Source organism: Eleutherodactylus coqui, chromosome 1, assembly GCF_035609145.1.
Source record: "Eleutherodactylus coqui strain aEleCoq1 chromosome 1, aEleCoq1.hap1, whole genome shotgun sequence".
In the NCBI taxonomy this organism is placed as follows: domain Eukaryota; kingdom Metazoa; phylum Chordata; class Amphibia; order Anura; family Eleutherodactylidae; genus Eleutherodactylus; species Eleutherodactylus coqui.
Window position 1 is genome coordinate 149183321 of NC_089837.1, and position 21112 is coordinate 149204432.

General features: G+C 46.6%; 1 protein-coding gene across 1 annotated transcript in view; it reads right to left on the reverse strand.

Moving 5' to 3' along the window:
* Window positions 1–20372, reverse strand: part of LOC136626582 (kininogen-2-like) — a 102684-nt gene extending 82312 nt beyond the window's left edge. The window contains exons 1-3 of the mRNA XM_066601635.1: window positions 20226–20372; window positions 16955–17050; window positions 280–367 (exon numbers count right to left, since the gene is read on the reverse strand). Of these exons, the coding sequence (XP_066457732.1) occupies window positions 280–367; window positions 16955–17050; window positions 20226–20345 (304 nt within the window). The 5' untranslated portion in view covers window positions 20346–20372. The remainder of the gene's footprint in view (window positions 1–279; window positions 368–16954; window positions 17051–20225) is intronic.
* Between the last annotated feature and the right edge of the window lie 740 nt (window positions 20373–21112).

The window sequence follows — 21112 nt, forward strand, 5'->3', positions numbered from 1 at the left end:
TATGACTCCCTTTGCCCATAGGATGTATCCCTGACACAGTCTCAATTGATTGGACATAAAATATTACGTAGAAAAATATTTTGTAATTATTGATATACACACAACATATAGCATATTGGTAAATCTAACCTAAAGGGGTTTTCCATCAGTGCCTGCTGTCAGTGCTGGGATACACTAGGTTCAGAGCGGAAGCCACTACTCCACCTCTGTGTGGTGGCCAGCGCTTGTAATTGCAGGCACCGCTGTTATTGGAATTAATAGTAAGACTAAATGATTTACCTTTAGGACTGCTGCAATTTTGAGACTCCACACTCCTGATTTTCATTTCTTTGTCGAAACGAACATAAGCAGAACACTTGGCTCGAAGCTACAAAAGAAATATTTTTTACTATAATACTAATCATTCCAATGTTATAAATTTATTTCTACAAATAACAATGTTTGCATCTAATTTATATTAAAACAACCTGATAAACTGCAACTTTATAGGATTAATGGCCCCTGCTGCATTCCAATATATTTTTTGTTTTAATATTTTAAATTACGTTTTTTATTTTTAAAATCTCATCCACACTGCAGGAATTAGCACTGAAAGTTTCCATGGTAATCAATAACTTACGGAGATGAGTAAAGTGGAGAGACTGGAAGAATAAGGAGCCATTTATATAGTAAGGACAATTGTGTACACTTTGCAACATAGTGGTCTAGCTGGTTTTGGAAACACTGAATATGCTCTTCAGTAGAGCTGAGCGAGCATACTCGCTAAGGGCAATTGCTCGAGCGAGCATTGCCCTTAGCGAGTACCTGCCCGCTCAAGAGAAATGGTTCGGCTGCCAGCGCGGGTGACAGGTGAGTTGCGGCAGTGAGCAGGGGGAGCGGGGGAGAGGGAGAGAGAGAGATCTTCCCTCCGTTCCTCCCCGCTCTCCTCTGCCGCTCCCCGCCCGCCGGCAGCCGAACCTTTTCTCTCGAGCGGGCAGGTACTCACTAAGGGCAATGCTCGATCGAGCAATTGCCCTTAGCGGGTATGCTCGCTCATCACTACTCTTCACTTAATACATCATATAGGATGAGCCAAGTATGCATTTGTATAGGGGGTCAGGAGGAATTGCTGTTGGCCAAATGAGCATTCTGCTGACAACTAGAGATGAGCGAACACCAAAATGTTCGGGTGTTCGTTATTCGAAACGAACTTCCCGCGATGTTCAAGGGTTCGTTTCGAATAACGAACCCCATTGAAGTCAATGGGCGACCAGAACATTTTTGTATTTCGCCGATGCTCGCTAAGGTTTTCATGTGTGAAAATCTGGGCAATTCAAGAAAGTGATGGGAACGACACAGCAACGGATAGGGCAGGCGAGGGGCTACATGTTGGGCTGCATCTCAAGTTCACAGGTCCCACTATTAAGCCAGAATACCGGCAAGAGTGGGCTGCCCAACCGTCCCCCCTCCCCCCCACAGCGCACACCAAAGTGTCCCTGCGCAGCCTTCAGCTGCCCTCATGCCACACCACCCTCATGTCTATTTAGAAGTGCGTCTGCCATGACGAGGGACCGCAGGCACACACTGCACAGGGTTGGCACGGCTAGGCAGCGACCCTCTTTAAAAGGGGAGGGGCGATAGCCCACAATGCTGTACAGAAGCAATGAGAAATAGAATCCTGTGCCACCGCCATCAGGAGCTGCACACGTGGGCATAGCAATGGGGAACCTATGTGCCACGCACTATTTATTCTGTCAAGGTGTCTGCATGCCCCAGTTAGACCGGGCTTTTTAATTCGTAGACACAGGCAGGTACAACTCCCTATTGTGAAGTCCCTGTCGACCGACAGCATGGGTGGCTCCCTGGAACCCACCGGCGGTACACAAAAATATCCCATTGCATTGCCCAACACAGCTGAGGTAGTAATGTCGTGCGTAATACAGGTGGGCTTCGGCCCACACTGCATGCCCCAGTCTGACTGGGGTTCTTTACAAGTGGACACATGTAGGTTACACTCCCTGTGGACCCACAGCATGGGTGGGTGCCAGGAAGCCACCGGCGGTACATAGAAATATCCCATTGCATTGCCCAACACAGCTGAGGTAGTAATGTCGTGCGTAATACAGGTGGGCTTCGGCCCACACTGCATGCCCCAGTCTGACTGGGGTTCTTTACAAGTGGACACATGTAGGTTACACTCCCTGTGGACCCACAGCATGGGTGGGTGCCAGGAAGCCACCGGCGGTACATAGAAATATCCCATTGCATTGCCCAACACAGCTGAGGTAGTAATGTCGTGCTTAATGCAGGTGGGCTTAAAATTTATTTGATTACACTGTAGGCGAGGGCCCACAAAAATTGCTGTATCAACAGTACTAATGTACATCCCAAAAATTGGCCATGGCCAGCCAAGAGGGCAGGTGAAACCCATTAATCGCTTTGGTTAATGTGGCTTAAGTGGTAACTAGGCCTGGAGGCAGCCCAGTGTAACGAAAAATTGGTTCAAGTTACAGTTCCAACGCTTTTAAGCGCATTGAAACTTTTAAAAATTGTTTAGAAAAATTATATGACTGAGCCTTGTGGCCCTAAGAAAAATTGCCCGTTCAGCGTGATTACGTGAGGTTTCAGGAGGAGTAGCAGGAGGAGGAGGAGGAGGAATATTAGACACAGATTGATGAAGCAGAAATGTCCCCGTTTTGGATGGTGAGAGAGAACGTAGCTTCCATCCGCGGGTGCAGCCTACATATTGCTTACGTATCGCTGCTGTCCGCTTGTGGAGAAGAGAAGTCTGGGGAAATCCAGGCTTTGTTCATCTTGATGAGTGTTAGCCTGTCGGCACTGTCGGTTGACAGGCGGGTACGCTTATCTGTGATGATTCCCCCAGCCGCACTAAACACCCTCTCCGACAAGACGCTAGCCGCAGGACAAGCAAGCACCTCCAGGGCATACAGCGCTAGTTCAGGCCATGTGTCCAGCTTCGACACCCAGTAGTTGTAGGTGGCAGAGGCGTCACGGAGGACGGTCGTGCGATCGGCTACGTACTCCCTCACCATCCTTTTACAGTGCTCCCGCCGACTCAGCCTTGACTGGGGAGCGGTGACACAGTCTTGTTGGGGAGCCATAAAGCTGTCCAGGCCCTTAAAGACTGTTGCCCTGCCTGTGCTGTACATGCTGCTCGATCTCCGCACCTCCCCTGCTACCTTGCCCTCAGTACTGCGCCTTCTGCCACTAGCGCTGTCGGCTGGGAATTTTACCATCAGCTTGTCCGCAAGGGTCCTGTGGTATAGCAACACTCTCGAACCTCTTTCCTCTTCGGGAATGAGAGCGGGCAGGTTCTCCTTATAGCGTGGGTCGAGCAGTGTGTACACCCAGTAATCCGTTGTGGCCAGAATGCGTGCAACGCGAGGGTCACGAGAAAGGCATCCTAACATGAAGTCAGCCATGTGTGCCAGGGTACCAGTACGCAACACATGGCTGTCTTCACTAGGAAGATCACTTTCAGGATCCTCCTCCTCCTCCTCAGGCCATACACGCTGAAAGGATGACAGGCAATCAGCCGGTGTACCGTCAGCAGTGGGCCAAGCTGTCTCTTCCCCCTCCTCCTCATCCTCCTCATGCTCCTCCTCCTCCTCCTGTACGCGCTGAGAAATAGACAGGAGGGTGTCCTGACTATCCAGCGGCATACTGTCTTCAACCGCCCCCGTTTCCGAGCGCAAAGCAGCTGCCTTTATGGTTTGCAGGGAATTTCTCAAGATGCATAGCAGAGGAATGGTGACGCTAATGATTGTAGCATCGCCGCTCACCACCTGGGTAGACTCCTCAAAATTACCAAGGACATGGCAGATGTCTGCCAACCAGGCCCACTCTTCTGAAAGGAATTGAGGAGGCTGACTCCCACTGCGCCGCCCATGTTGGAGTTGGTATTCGACTATAGCTCTACGCTGTTCATAGAGCCTGGCCAACATGTGGAGCGTAGAGTTCCACCGTGTGGGCACGTCGCACAGCAGTCGGTGCACTGGCAGCTTAAAGTGATGGTGCAGGGTGCGCAGGGTGGCAGCGTCCGTGTGGGACTTGCGGAAATGTGCGCAGAGCCGGCGCGCCTTTACGAGCAGGTCTGACAAGCGTAGGTAGCTTTTCAGAAAGCGCTGAACCACCAAATTAAAGACGTGGGCCAGGCATGGCACGTGCGTGAGGCTGCCGAGCTGCAGAGCCGCCACCAGGTTACGGCCGTTGTCACACACGACCATGCCCGGTTGGAGGCTCAGCGGCGCAAGCCAGCGGTCGGTCTGCTGTGTCAGACCCTGCAGCAGTTCGTGGGCCGTGTGCCTCTTATCGCCTAAGCTGAGTAGTTTCAGCACGGCCTGCTGACGCTTGCCCACCGCTGTGCTGCCACACCGCGCGACACCGACTGCTGGCGACATGCTGCTGCTAACACATCTTGATTGCGAGACAGAGGAGGAGGAGGGTGCTTTAGTGGAGGAAGCATACACCTCCGCATATACCACCACCGAGCTGGGGCCCGCAATTCTGGGGGTGGGTAGGACGTGAGCGGTCCCAGGCTCTGACTCTGTCCCAGCCTCCACTAAATTCACCCAATGTGCCGTCAGGGAGATGTAGTGGCCCTGCCCGCCTGTGCTTGTCCACGTGTCCGTTGTTAAGTGGACCGTGGCAGTAACCGCGTTGGTGAGGGCGCGTACAATGTTGCGGGAGACGTGGTCGTGCAGGGCTGGGACGGCACATCGGGAAAAGTAGTGGCGACTGGGAACTGAGTAGCGCGGGGCCATCGCCTCCATGATACTTTTGAAGGACTCAGTTTCCACAACCCTATACGGCAGCATCTCAAGGCTGATGAATTTTGCTATGCGGACGGTTAACGTTTGAGCGTGCGGGTGCGTGGCGGCGTACTTGCGCTTGCGCTCGAACACTTGCGCAAGCGACGGCTGGACGGTGCGCTGAACTACACTGCTGGATGGGGCCGAGGACAGCGGAGATGAGGGTGTGGGTGCAGGCCATGAGGCGGTAGTGCCTGTGTCCTGAGAGGGGGGTTGCATCTCAGTGGCAGGTTGGGGCACAGGGGGAGAGGCAGGGGTGCAAACCGGAGGAGCTGAACGGCCTTCGTCCCACCTTGTGGGGTGCTTGGCCATCATATGTCTGCGCATGGTGGTGGTGGTGAGGCTGTTGGTGTTGGCTCCCTGGCTGAGCTTTGCGCGACAAAGGTTGCACACCACTGTTCGTCGGTCGTCAGGCGTCTCTGTGAAAAACTGCCAGACCTTAGAGCACCTCGGCCTCTGCAGGGTGGCATGGCGCGAGGGGGCGCTTTGGGAAACATTTGGTGGATTATTCGGTCTGGCCCTGCCTCTACCCCTGGCCACCGCACTGCCTCTTGCAACCTGCCCTGCTGATGCCCTTGACTCCCCCTCTGAAGACCTGTCCTCCTGAGTAAGCGTTGCACACCAGGTGGGGTCAGTCACCTCATCGTCCTGCTGCTCTTCCTCCGAATCCTCTGTGCGCTGCTCCCTCGGACTTACTGCCCTTACTACTACCTCACTGCAAGACAACTGTGTCTGATCGTCATCGTCCTCCTCACCCACAGAAAGTTGTTGAGACAGTTGGCGGAAGTCCCCAGCCTCTTCCCCCGGACCCCGGGAACTTTCGAATGGTTGGGCATCAGTGACGATAAACTCCTCTGGTGGGAGAGGAACCGCTGCTGCCCAATCTAAGCAGGGGCCCGAGAACAGTTCCTGGGAGTGTTCCCGCTCCTGAGCAGGTGTCATTGTAGTGGAGTGAGGAGGCTGGGAGGAAGGAGGAGCAGCAGACAGAGGATTCGGATTTGCAGCAGTGGACGGCGCAGAACTGCGTGTTGACGATAGGTTGCTCGAAGCACTTTCTGCCATCGAGGACAGGACCTGCTCACACTGCTCATTTTCTAATAACCGTCTCCCGCGTGGACCCATTAATTGGGCGATGAATGTGGGGACGCCAGAAACGTGCCTCTCTCCTAATCGCACAGCAGTCGGCTGCGACACACCTGGATCAGGAGCTCGGCCTGTGCCCACACCCTGACTTGGCCCTCCGCGTCCTCGGCCGCGTCCACGTCCTCTAGGCCTACCCCTACCCCTCAGCATGCTGTATTACCAGTGATTTGATTTAACAGGCAGGAAATAAATTGGCGCAAGACTGCAGGCCAAATATAATTTTTTCCCTTTTTTGAAAACGAAAGGCCCCACTGCCTCTAGTGAATGAATAATCTAAGTTTAATAACTGTGCTGTGGCCCTGCTAATGTGTCACAGAACTTGAGGGTAGCAGAGTTATTATAACTCTGGCAGAGCAGGTATTTTTTTTCCAAATTAAGGAAAGCAAATGGCGAAGCCAGGAGTAAAACGTAGCTGGGTGCGTCTGATTTTTAAACGTTGCAACCGCAGCTGACACGTGTCCACCGCCCTTAGGACGGACAGAGGCAGGACAAATAGAAAATTTTTCAGTTTTTTTCCACCAAAAGGCAGCACTGCGTATATTCAATGAACATGAGAAGTTTAATAACTGTGCTGTGGCCCTGCTAATGTGGCACAGAACTTGAGGGTAGCAGAGTTATTATAACTCTGGCAGAGCAGGTATTTTTTTTCCAAATTAAGGAAAGCAAATGGCGAAGCCAGGAGTAAAACGTAGCTGGGTGCGTCTGATTTTTAAACGTTGCACACGCAGCCGACACGTGTCCACCGCCCTTAGGACGGACAGAGGCAGGACAAATAGAAAATTTTTCAGTTTTTTTCCACCAAAAGGCAGCACTGCGTATATTCAATGAACATGAGAAGTTTAATAACTGTGCTGTGGCCCTACTAATGTGGCACAGAACTTGAGGGTAGCAGAGTTATTATAACTCTGGCAGAGCAGGTATTTTTTTTCCAAATTAAGGAAAGCAAATGGCGAAGCCAGGAGTAAAACGTAGCTGGGTGCGTCTGATTTTTAAACGTTGCACACGCAGCCGACACGTGTCCACCGCCCTTAGGACGGACAGAGGCAGGACAAATAGAAAATTTTTCAGTTTCTTTCCACCAAAAGGCAGCACTGCGTATATTCAATGAACATGAGAAGTTTAATAACTGTGCTGTGGCCCTGCTAATGTGGCACAGAACTTGAGGGTAGCAGAGTTATTATAACTCTGGCAGAGCAGGTATTTTTTTTCCAAATTAAGGAAAGCAAATGGCGAAGCCAGGAGTAAAACGTAGCTGGGTGCGTCTGATTTTTAAACGTTGCACACGCAGCCGACACGTGTCCACCGCCCTTAGGACGGACAGAGGCAGGACAAATAGAAAATTTTTCAGTTTTTTTCCACCAAAAGGCAGCACTGCGTATATTCAATGAACATGAGAAGTTTAATAACTGTGCTGTGGCCCTGCTAATGTGGCACAGAACTTGAGGGTAGCAGAGTTATTATAACTCTGGCAGAGCAGGTATTTTTTTTCCAAATTAAGGAAAGCAAATGGCGAAGCCAGCAGTAAAACGTAGCTGGGTGCGTCTGATTTTTAAACGTTGCACACGCAGCCGACACGTGTCCACCGCCCTTAGGACGGACAGAGGCAGGACAAATAGAAAATTTTTCAGTTTTTTTCCACCAAAAGGCAGCACTGCGTATATTCAATGAACATGAGAAGTTTAATAACTGTGCTGTGGCCCTGCTAATGTGGCACAGAACTTGAGGGTAGCAGAGTTATTATAACTCTGGCAGAGCAGGTATTTTTTTTCCAAATTAAGGAAAGCAAATGGCGAAGCCAGCAGTAAAACGTAGCTGGGTGCGTCTGATTTTTAAACGTTGCACACGCAGCCGACACGTGTCCACCGCCCTTAGCACGGACAGAGGCAGGACAAATAGAATTTTTTTCACTTGTTTTACAAGCAAAAGGCCGCACTGCGTATATTCAATGAATAATAACTGTGTTGTGGCCCTGCCTACACAATTCTTTCCCTGCAGTATCAATGGAGGGTGCAATGCTCTGCAGAGGCTATTTTGAGAAGAAAAAAAATATGCAGCACAGCTAACAGCAGCCAGCACAGTACTGCACACGGTTAAATATGGCCCTAGAAAGGACCGTTGAGGTTCTTGAAGGCTACACTCACTCCTAACACTCTCCCTGCCTATGCAACACTTCTGTCCCTAATGCCGGGTGCAACGCTCTGCAGAGGCGATTTTGAGAAGAAAAAAAATTTGCCACTGCTAACAGCAGCCAACACACAGCTATCAGTGGCCCTAATAAGGACCTTTGGGGGTCTTGAAGCCTACACTAACTACCAATTCTTTCCCTACAGCAGTTCCGGTACAAACAGCACTGTCCCTCATCTAACTCACAAGGCATGTGAGGCGAGCCGCGGGAGGGGCCGACTTTTATATTAGGCGGACACCTGATCTCGCCAGCCACTCACAGCAGGGGGGTGGTATAGGGCTTAAACGTTGCAGGGGGAAGTTGTAATGCCTTCCCTGTCTTTCAATTGGCCAGAAAAGCGCGCAAACGTCTCAGGGAAGGAAGTGAAAGTAACCCGAACACCGCATGGTGTTCGTTACGAATAACGAACATCCCGAACACCCTAATATCCGCACGGATATCAAGTTCGGACGAACACGTTCGCTCATCTCTACTGACAACCAACCAAAGTGTATGGCTAGTATAACATTTAAAATTATAATCATATCTGTGTCGCGTTTCCATTTGGAGTCTACATTGAAGATATCACCTTTGATAGATAAAATAGAACTGCATGTAACGCTTATTTTTTTCGCCAGAATACTGAACACCAGGATGCAATGGACCCCATTATAAATTAATGAGGTCCTTTGGATGCTGTCGGTCCATTATAAATGGAAACCATGAGGCAGAAGTAAACAGTCTAAGCAATGGCAGAGACATTTACAGACGATAAGAAGTAAATACAAGCAAAAGTAAGCAAATAGAAAATGGGAATTTAAAGGAATCCAACAATTAAGCATCAGAACATGGACATAAGTATATACAATAAAAAAAAGTTGTACATATTTCAGTATCTGGCCCCAGAGGCATTAATCAATTGGTGTTGAACTACACCATATTTGCTTCACATCAGTGTTAGAGCTTATAGGTGTAAAACATGCCTTATTTCTCACATGAACCTGGTGGCAAATTTTATTTAAGGATCAGTCCTTCTTGCTAGTGCAGAGTTGGACATATGCTTAGAGCAGTAACCATGCCATCGTGCAGAGGAGCCAAAAAAAGAAGTGAGACAGTATGCTACAGAAGGGTAAGCTCACCCCAGGAACACTTAAGCCTACACTCTGTGCTACGAGCATTCCCCTCCAGAAGAATTAGGTTAAGGCTACAAGGCAACATTGGCTGTGACAAGGGTCATATAACCAAAGATTGCTGTTTAGCCCAGCGACCTTACACTTTCATTGAAGTCAATGGTGTCACACTACGACTTGCAAGTTATGGTGACTGTCAGATTGCAAAAGGTTGTTGTTGCAATGTAATGTCTTTGACTTTAATGAGAGTGTTAAGTTTCAGGGCTGTACCACAATCAGATCCCAACAAAGAATTCAGTGATTTTCTCTTCCCCAGGAAGGACAGACAGAGCGGTCTTCCAACAAAAGGTAAGAAACCTTATTACTTACAAGATTATCTGTCCTTCCCTGAGGTTGTGTTTGTCCCTCTTCACTGACCAAGTAGGACACTACTGTCATACTCTGAAAACGATGTCAAAGAATACAACAGACGGTATGTTTTATGGTAAGAAATCTGTATGTGAATAGTGAACTGATGACCATGTGTGTGTGTAGTGTGATCCTGTCACAAAAGGAAATTTTTGACTTATTGTCCTGACCCCATGAATGTACATCATTTTCAGGCTGCTTAGTCAAAAGGGGAGAAGGGGACAATACCCCAATAGGCTAAGTGTAGATAGAAAGTGATATAGCCTCCAGCCCTGATGGTGGGTTGGTGGCTATATCACTTTCTATCTATACTTAGCCTATTGGGGTATTGTCCCCTTCTCAGCGTCGTTGCTTAGCTCAGAGTGTGCACTAATCTGGTCATATTAATTGACTTAGGTCTTGGCTAGACGTAATATCAAACAGGTTAGACCCTGTTCTGTTGTCTGCTAACAGGGCATGTATGTCTAGTCTAAGATTAACCGTAGATGTGAGTGGGTGCAAGGTACGGAATATGCTGTAAATAAATATATATCAGAATGGAGCACTACCTTCCACTGCACTCTAAAACATCTACGCAGTCTCAATATATGAGACTTGGAAAGCAACTATTTTGACGCTAAAACATATCTATTATCATTTAATCACTTACGGTTCTATTTAGGTGGGGAGACATATATCAGATCTCCACCCTAATATCTAGGAGTGGATGTCAATACACCAGACACCCCCCGGTCATTTTTGAAACCTCTGACCACCTGGTTCTTGAAAAGTTGTAGGTCCAACTGAAATGCATTGAACCACAATTATCTTGTTTGGAAATTATACTCTCGATTTATCTTTACCAGTAGATCTCTATTTATGGGACCACTGTCTATTCTACTATATTGACATCAACCCTACATGGACATCAATAAATGTTAGGGCATAACCTGTTTGCCTACATAGGCTAATTCGCTTCATAGGAGTGGAGGTAGTCTATCCAGTTAATTAACCTAGAGGGGGGGAATAAGTATTAGACTGTAATATATTATACCAGTACTGAATCATGACAGTCAATATCCCATAAATTTCCTAGGTTCGAATTTAGATACTGGAGACCCTCCAATCTCCTATTTTTATTTATTCTTTGTGGGAGGTTCTTACAGAAAAAGTCAGTTTCTGATATAACGTACATCTACAATCATCATTTGAACCACCTTTTCATAATACTGTGCTAAGGAAGAGCACACGTGTCTTGTCTGTTTGTGTACGTCTTGTCTTCACTAATTGTGGATTTTTCTAAGCCCAACGTTTTTAACGTATATCAATAAAGATTATTTTAGGGTTCTTCTGTGAATAGGGCTTTATAAAGTAGTTCCCTCTGCCCCTGTTATTTTCTGTGAGAAGAAGCCACGGCAGGAAAACTTCTGCTCCTAGGCAGTTGTCGGGAGGACTGTTTAGGAGCTTAGGTACTCCCTGAGGTGTCTAAAATGTTATTGGCCTGCACCGTAGAATTTGTTGATTCGGGGGCTGCGGCAAATTTTGTTAATTTTGATTTTGTTGCCAAACTGTCGTTTTTTTATGTTTAGACCCTCCTATGCTAATCTGTTGGGTAGACTCCACTCCTTTGCAGGCCTCCCTGTTAATCTGGTTACCCTGGAGTTAAGGTTTATGGTAGGTGCCTTACATACTGAGTCCTGCACGTTTCTGGTTATGAGAGACTTGTCTGTGGACATAGTTTTAGGGCTACCCTGGCTAAGGGAACACAACCCCATAGTTAACTGGGACACGTTGAAGCTAATCAAGTGGGGTTCACGCTGTGCCAATCACATGTGGCCGGTGGAGGTGGGTATCTCCACCTGCGAGGGGATTGAGCTACCCGATTACTTCTCTGGGTTCTCGGACGTCTTCTCGAAACAGTTATCTGAAGCATTGCCTCCTCATAGGGAATGGGATTGTAAGATTGACTCGATTCCTTGGGGCAAGCTTCCTAAAGGCTGCATCTACAACGTTACGGTTCTGGAGAGGGAGTCCATGAAGGAGTATGTTCAAGATAATTTGGCCAGGGGGCACATCTGACCCTCAGAGTCTCCGGTAGGTGCGGGGTTTTTCTTTGTAGATAAGAAGGACAGGAGTCTCAGACCCTGTATTGACTATAGGGAGCTAAATAGGATCACAGTCAGAAACCAATATGCTCTTCTACTCATCCCGACCTCCTTAACCAGGTTGCCGGTGCCCAGTGGTTCTCTCCCCTGGGGTGATTTTCGCCGCTGTCTCCTCTGACCCCTCACTTCTGATTCAGGCTGTGCAGCAGTCTTCCCCTGAAGCCCTTCCGGAAGGCAAACGGTTTGTTCCTTTACTGTTGAGGTTGAAGGTGTAAAAGGAGACGTATGCCTTGGTCCTAGCTGGTCATTCTGGCACCCGGGGAACTCAGGAACTACTTTCCAGAATCTATTGGTGGTCTCATGTGGCTAGGGACGTTTGGGCGTTTGTCACTGCTTGTTTGGTGTGCGCAAGGGGGAAGAGTGCCAGGAGACGTCCTGAGGGGCTTCTTCTTCCCTTGCCCATTCCATCCAGCCCTGTTCACATCTGTCCATGGACTTCATACCTGATTTGCCGCCGTCGCAGGGGAATACGGTCTGTTGGGTCATCGTGGATTGGTTCTCTAAGATGTCACATTTCGTTTCTCTGGGTAAGCTACCTAACGCTAAATTACTATCTGAGATGTTCATTAAAGAGGTGGTTCGGTTGCATGGGATTCCTGAGGATGTGGTCTCAGATAGAGGAGTACAGTTTGATTTATCCTTTTTGTTGGCTTTTCATCCCAAGTCGTATGGGCAAACTGAGAGGATGAACCAAGAATTAATTCAATACCTACAACTGTTTGTTTCAGATAATCAATATCAGTGGGTTAACTTTCTACCTCTCGACAAATTTGCCATAAATGATCATGTAAATTCGTCATCTCAGGTCTCACCGTTCTTTTGTAATTATGCGTTCCATCCCCGATTTTCTTTCTCTGCTCCCTCAGTTTCTGAAACGCCATCTGCGGATTATGCTATCGATGAACTGTGCACAGTGAAACGTAAAGTTCCATCCTTAACCCTTTCCAATCCAATTTACATCCTGGTTTTCCTTGGGGGTTTACTCTTTTTCTGCCGTTCTACAACGGCGCTAGATGCTGGCTAAATCCAGTACTGCATGAAGTGACACGTTGGATAGGCTCCGACAGCAGAGAGGCTGGCAATATACATTAAGAGAACCCCAACAGATGTCTTCCAACATCAGAGTTGTACAGCCCTAAATCAGAATGTCTTAAGACGTCAGACAGTGGATTGGAGAGGGTTAAAGCTAGCTCCCAGCTTTGTTGGTCAATTCACCATCTCTCAGGTGGTGAACCCTGTGGCGTACAGACTGTCTCTTCCGCAGTCATGAAAGATTCATGATGTTTTTTACAAGAGTTTGCTGGAGAAATATGTAACCCCAGTTCTGCCCTCCCAGAACCCGCCCTCTCCTACACTCGTTGAGGGGGAATTGGAGTACGAGGTAGAGCGTTTGATTGATGCCTGGCGGGTTAGAGGCGTTCTTCAGTACTTGGTCCATTGGAGGGGGTTTTGGCCCTGAGGACCATACATAGATCCCCGCTCAGGATGTGCATGCACCTCAGTTGGTTCGACGTTTCCGTAGGGCCTTTCCCCTCAAGCCCGCTCTGGGTCTTGGGGGTACAGGGTTCCCCTGCAGAAGGGGGGGGGGGGTACTGTCAGGACCGGCGGTTTGCGAGTCCTCCATGCCCTCACCACTGGTCCTGTCATCCAGGTGGCTGCGGTGCGGCTCAGGGGAGCCCTGGTTCTCGTTACCTACCCTCGCCGCCGGGTTGCTAGGGACGTGGCGGGTGCTACCATACACCGCGTCCTTGGCACCATGGCAACCCAGCATGCATCTTCATCTCTGCCTCCTACAGGGCTGGGGGCGGGTTCCCCAGCATTGCTGGGTGTACTCGGTTGCTGTCAGAATCCCCGCCCCAATCAGCTGCTGGGGCGGGAGCTCTGACAGTATTTAAACCAGGCTGTGTGCTCAGATCCTTGCCAGTGTTAGTTTGATCTTTCACCTGCACCCATGTTTTCATGTGATTTGACTCCTATTTGACTCTCTGCTTTTTGGACCCGACTTGCCTTTGCCTGACCCTTCTGTACCTTATACCCTCCTGTTGCCGACCCGGATAGTCTGACTTGCCTTTGTGTTATTTGTTCCAGTGTCTGTCTGTTTTGTTCAGTTTTCGTGTCCCGCTTCCCTAGAAAGTGTAGGGACCGTCACCCAGTTGTCACCCTGGGGCGTAGCCCAAGGGGGCAAGTAGGTAGGGACAGGAGTTGTGGGTTTTTCAGGGTTTTTAAAGAAGTCCAGCTTATTTTTGATACCCCAATGAAAGAACAACAACAGAAACAACAAATGGACTTCAATAAGCATGCCCATGCTACTTTGTAACAAGTTGGAGATCGAGTCTGGCTCCGAAAGGAACATCGAACTGGCCAGCTTGATTCCCAGAGGAAACTACAACCTTATGTCATATTATCAATTCCATCTCAAGAGAAAGGACTATACTACATTACCCAGACCAACAAGAGACTTCAAATTGTTCATCGCAATCGCCTTAAAGTATGTCCTGCGACCACCCCAGGAACAGACAGATTCTGATGCTCAAAAGACAGACACTTTCTTGGAGCCCGAACCGAATGAGCAGCAAGACACTCCGTGTTACACTCTCTTTGATCAGGCTATTCCAATGACATGGTGCCATACCCCGTTAATAATATTACAGTCTCCAGCACAGTAAATTCTACGGCAGATTCCACAGCAGACTCCGCAGCAGATTCCTACTCGTCCTACACCTAGACCCAGGAGAAGGCTCTCAGCAATCCCAGTGCTGGCCTCCAGACAGTCCACAAGGAGCACCAGAGGACAGCTACCAACTTGTTATCGCAAGTAACTGCCTACTTCTTAATCTTTTCATGAAAACTGTTGGTTTGTTTTGTTTTATTTTTCTGGCGTGTTTTTCTGTTTATCCCTGTGGATTACAAATACTTAGAATGTTACCCCGAGAGACTACACAGATACGTTATAACAAGGTTCGTGCCCTGAGAGACTACTCTGCAAGTTTGCAACGCTCAAGGAAGTGCCCCAAGAGACTACTTGGAGATGTTTTGTTTTTTGTTTTTTATTTGCTTATGAAGGCCATGGTACTAGGGGGCCGCAAGGTACATTCTGAGCTTATGGTCTGTGTGCCATTTTTTTGCAGCGGGGACAATCTCAAAATCCATTGCTAAAAGGCGGTCACCCTGTAGGCTTTTCAACTTGGACTTAGCAGTATGATTTTATGTTTTCTCTTCCCAGTTGTTTCAATAATGTGGACTTTTTGGGACTTATGATCCATAGCCTTTGTCTGCTGCTAACCTATTAATTCTTCCATTCCAGGTTGCCTGTCTTACAATCAATTTAAATGTCATTTCATGCATAACTGAGATTAGTGCAATCTTAAGAATGTGGGGAGAAGAGAAATGTAAGGGTCCCATAACCAGACGGGACTTACAACTTTGTCTTGGCCCAACGTTTCAATTCAAAATTAATATATACTTGCAAGTAGTCCAATTCTCTTTTTAATATAAACTAGCTGTCATAAACATAGATTGGTAATATGTCTCGTCCATGGTTAACGCCGAGGACGGCTGTGTTCTAAGTTTGGGGGGACTATAGTGACCCAGAGGGCCCTACAGGGTAGGCACAGGGTTAATAGGTCCTAGGGACCTCGCTATGAGTCCTTAGGGGGACATAGGAGGCACCCTTAAGAAGAAAGACACTGTTTTTCCCTGCATAATGAGTTAAATATGATCTGCCAGGCAACAGTGCCCCTTCTGATTGGCTGCTTGCAGCTAATTTTCTGGTTGGTCTGCCTCCTATCCTGAGAGAATTTATGTTACTGGACAAAGGTGGCCATGTGACCCAGGGGAGAGAGAGCCCTGGGGATTCGTCAAGTGGGAGGAGTCAAGTGAGACCGGAAAAGTGAGCTAGTGAAAGAAAAGTGGAATGAGTCAGCAGAAAGAGATGACGGGAAGGCTGAGAGAAGCAGAGATGTAAGGACAGGAGCAAGCAAGTGCTGGAGGAGTGCAGGAGCTGGGAGCATAGAGCAGGCAGAGCCCAGAGAGTGATAGGAGTCTTTCTCAACCCTGTCAGGAGGAACCTATGCCAGGGGAGATCCTCCTGCAAGCTGGAAGGAAGCTAGACATTGCAACTGTGAGTTTAACTTGTCCCTGCACAGTTAGCAGTCAGTGTGTCCACAAGAGAGCCTGCACTGTCCCTCCATGCCTCCACAAATAACTTTCTAGTTCAGCAACCACTTTACTTAGCCTGGAAGCCTCATCACATTCTTCAGGAGAGGGTCAAGGAATTACTGTATGCATTTTGATGTGTTCAAGAAATTGCTGAAGCTTTTACTGTTTGCGATAAGAGAAATGTGAACAGTGTACTCAGTCCTCAAGTCTAAATAAACTCTGTACCTTTGGTTTTACTGTTACACCTATGGACGTGTCTCTTCATTTCACCACAAAAACGCATTAATTCAAAGGCACTGGTGTCACAAAGAGTTTACACTAATTACTAAGTGCTTAAGCCAAGAACCCCTTTGCAATCCCACTTGCCGCACAAGCTACCATTGTAGGCAGAGTAGCAACCACCGTAACCAGGCCAGAGTTGGTGCACCCACTCAAGCTATTCCTGCCAACTCCTGCTTGCTGCATGTACAACAAATGGAATATGACAGCTGCAGCTTATTCTGGGACCAGAGCGGTGGGGACCACAGCTCAGCGGGACTGTGAGGGGGAAGGGGGCGCATCTGAATAGTCTGAATTGAAAGATGATCTAGTCTGCCTGCACAGTAACAGTGTTTGTCCCTGTGGAGCTGCAAGGGGCACACCAGCATCACTTGTAAGAAAAATCATAGCTTCATCATTTTTCAGTTCAAGTCAAACTCTATCATATAATTAGTGAACAGACAACCAATCAGATGCCACAGTATCACATCCCCAAACTCCTGGCATCATTGTGGCCAGTATATAAGTGCTGATGCCAGTGGCGCCTGCCTGGCCCATCTACCTGGAAGTCACCACCAATGCCAGCGCCGGCTATCAGCAAGGTCTGCGGCCCCAGGAGAGTTAAGTATACCCTCGTTTGGTATTTTAAGTAGGGCCCAGCTTGCAGACGCTGTTTTGTTTTAAGGACAAAACCCCTTTATTGTTATACATTACTCATTAAAGATTTTTAAATCTTACTGCATAAGTTGGTGTACATTCATTAGTCTTCACGTCACAGGAACCTTCATGTATTTCATACTCAATAAAATTAGGACTTTGGTTATCTTCTTCATTCTGAAAGGGAAAATTAAACATAAAGTATAAAAAATAACACTACGTATCAAACCTTGACATTTATGTCTCAAATAAGAAAATTTTAAATGTTTGCATATTTTTAACTTATTTATAATTTCTGCTCATTAAAGGCCTCCTGGAGCCAGATTCACATGACTATATTGGTACATGCAAAATTTGCATGCACAATACACAGTGTAAATAACCCATTGATTCCAATGGAATCTAAACCAGAAGACATCTCCTCTGCAGTCGCTCCCATGAAAGGACTGACTGGAAGCCACAACTGATGCACAGGAAAACGAAGCAAGCACAGCCATGGGTCAAAAGCTTTTAGTCTATATTAAGCAATCCAGACAGACATGAAGGAACAGAGCGCATGTGCCGCCTTACATGTTTCAGGCTAGCACGTTGCCCTTAATCATGTTCCTTCATGTCTGCCTGGATTGTTTACCCAATGCTAGGCTTACTCCATCTTCCTGTGCATTGATTTCAATGGGTTCATTCACAAGCGTGTATTTCGCTTGTCATCAGTTTTCTCGTAATTTCCTCCTCTAGATCATTTATAAAACTGTTGAACAACACTGGGCCTTGGACAGAGACTTGTGGTACCCCACTTGAGACATTTTTCCACTTGGATGTGCAGTCATTTATAACCACTGTTTGAGTGCGATTACTTCGCCAGTTGTGAATCCACTTGAAGCCTCGTCAATCTTATATGTGGTAATTTTTTCAATAAGTATGGTATGAAATGCTTTGACAAATGACTTATTAAAGTCAAGATATACTATATCTACTGCATATCCTTGATCAACCCAGTTGGTAATTCTGTCATAGAAGAAAATTAGATATGTCTGGTGTGACTTGTTTGTTACAAACCCATGCTGGCTCTAGTTAATGACTCAATTCTCATCCAAGTACTTGCATACATGCTGTTTAATAATTTGTTCAAAGATCTTTCCTGGTGTATAAGTCAGGCTCACAGGCCTTTAGTGTCCTGGGTCCGCCTTCTTCTCTTTTTTGACAATAGGGACAACATTTGCCCTTTTTCAATCTTCTGGGACTTCTCCTATTTGCCATGAATTTTCAAAGACTATGGTGAGTGGTTCGGCAATGACCTCTGCTGTTTCCTTTAGTATCCTAGGATGTAATTCATCATATGCTAATTAGCATAATTATGATAATTAGCTATTTCAATGTATGAGATCATGACTGCAGGTTTTTTTTGGGTGTGTAAATGAGTATCATGAGTATAGGAAATGCAATGCGCACAAATATGCAACACCGAAAATGGGTCTTGTGTTGGAAGGAACAGACAATTTCATTTTTTGCTATGAGGTCTCCTGTCGCCTGTATGTGTGGTGCACCTATCTATGGCGGTCATCTTGGTATCGGTTCATATGGTGCAGTTTGTTAGCAGTCACCCCTCCCCTGGGTTGAGTTGATTGCTTAATCAGTCTGCGCATGAACATTTTTGCTCTTCTATATTGCAAAATGGCTTGCTGCATGCTACCAGGTTAAATGGCAATCGAGCCTTTCCTGTAGTATATATCCTTTTTCTCTGAGTTATGTCTTTGAGCATTTTCTCTCACCTCTGTGATTTTTTGAGGTCTCCTGTTGGGACTCAAACCGAGGACCTTCTGTTCTGTCCAGACCACTGTATTTCCCTGTTGAGCCATCCAGGCCTTTGGACAAACTCCTCTGCATACCCTAGCCTTGTTTCTGTTAGCCTAGTTCCTGCCTCCCGGGATTTCCCATAAAAGCCTGGCCCTTCCCCCAGCTCCTTGCAAGATTATTGTGCTCCATTGCCTTGATTAAGCGTCATCTCCTAAACCTGCTCTTCTCCTGCAAACCATGATTACTTGTTGCTGATCTCTGGCTTTCCATCTGACTACACTTTCCCCCTCATCCATTTGTACTGCAACTAAAAGTTCCCAATAACGACTACTGGCTATTCTGACTACTCTCTAGTGACCTGCACGGCTACTACACCCACGATTTCTATCCAGCGCCGGTAAGACGTTACAAAATAATCTCGCCTAAACATGGGGCCCATAGTGACCGCCCTGCAGAAGCAAGTTACAGAACTCCAGGAATTTTGTGCTTCCTACCAAGAGAAGTTAGCTGGATTACAGGCACTGGTGCTAGATCAACAAAAAGAAATCATTAGTTTACAGAGCCAACATCTGGATTTGTATCACTCAGACCCTGATGTCTGCATCGCACTGCCCGCAAAATTTGGTGGGTATCAGTGTCAGTATAGAAGCTTCCTTAATCAATGCCAGATTTATTTCCGGATGCAGCCCACCTTGTTTACCAGTGAAAGGAAAAAATGTGTTATATTAGTAACCTCCTCACTGATGCTGTATATAGAGACCAATAGTAATCTCCTCTGAAAAAAGAAAGTATGCCAGCAACACAACCTAAGAGCTGTTCGCAGCGGAGCAGAATGCAAAGCCACACTGGAATCTGAATCACGACTCCAAAGTACGTACTCAGAAATAAGATATGCATGGCAGCATTAGTCTTGCAATCAGATTCAATATCTTTTATTCCTCCATGAAAGATAGCAACGTTTCAACCATCTCTGAGAAGACCAAATGGTCAAAACGTTGCTATAAAGTTTCCCATAGAACATTACAGGACTGCACATGGAGTCCCTATGGCTACGTATTCTGACATATGCATGTGGCTTTGAAAATGTTATGCAATTTGCCAGAAAGTATGTAGAGCCTACAAAAGCTCTTTAGCGAAGTAGATATAAAAGTAAAGATTTGACTTATCAAAGTTGAAGTACAAGATGTATTAATTTTTCACTTATATGTTGGCGAAATACACCAGCATAAATAGCAAAATGGAATTTATTAGTGTATTTGTTTTGGACATTCTATAGGAAAACCTAATTAAGTAACAGTATCACTCGTATACAATAACAGAAATCATGAACATCATTCTGATGGCACATATTCATCATCATCATAAATTATTCATGACCATGAGCATCCAATAACGGTCAGATGATAAACATTCATCTACAATGCTTCTATACCATCATAAATATTAGCTGCCATAATCTAAGCATGATGTTGGATTGTGGTCAGTGCATGCTGAAAGACCAAACTACCAGCAATTCCAGTTACAATACAAAAGTTAAGCCTCGTTTACCGTTACTAACCTTTATTTTGGCGTCTGTAACTCTGTATAAAAAAAAATGATTCCTATCTTCAATGATACAGTAGTTGGCAGAACCAACAAGACAGTGCGAGCAGAGTAGCAGGAAGGACAGGAGTCTCATGGTTGCTACTGATTTCGCTGATCTCTGATTAGTGGGTATTAATCAGAGGAATATGGGGATGTGAAGTTCAGACAATAGTAGGGAATTAAAAAAAAACTGTGAACATACTGTCTTTTCAGAAAAAGGTCAATGAACTTTGATTATAAACATTACCCAACTTGCATTTTGTAAATAGTTCTCAACCTTTGCACCAACAGGGATGATTTTGTTGTCTGTGTAACTCAAAGAGGTTATCCTAGTTATCAGGTGGAGTTAGTTCACAAATTGGATTTTGTTCATGTATTGTAGTTGGTTCTGGACTCAAAAAATGTAGAAGAAATATAAAAGATGCATGTCTGCTTCAACCAGTGGCAGATTGAAGGGAACCTGTCATCAGATTTTACTATTTCAAGCCAAGACCGGTTCTACAGTAGTTTAGTTTTCTGCTTTTCAGATGTAGTTTAGTTTGCTAGTTGATAAAAGCATACCTTAATAATTACAGTTCAAATTTCTCCGATGCAGGTTGACGACTGCAGCAGCACAAGACTTGGGAGTGTCATTGATGAGAGGGGCCAACCTTGGGGCCAACAGGCTGCTGGTAAAGACAGTCTTGTACATCCACTGGATGACTCAGCCTGATTTACATAGGGAGCTATAACTGCCATAGATGTGAATGGGAGTTACAGAAGCAGTGTAAAATAGTCAGCTTAGCTGTTTCCATAAGCTCGGCCACTGATGACTGGGGTAATGAGCCAAGGCAGGATCAGAGGACCCCAGTTCTGCAGACA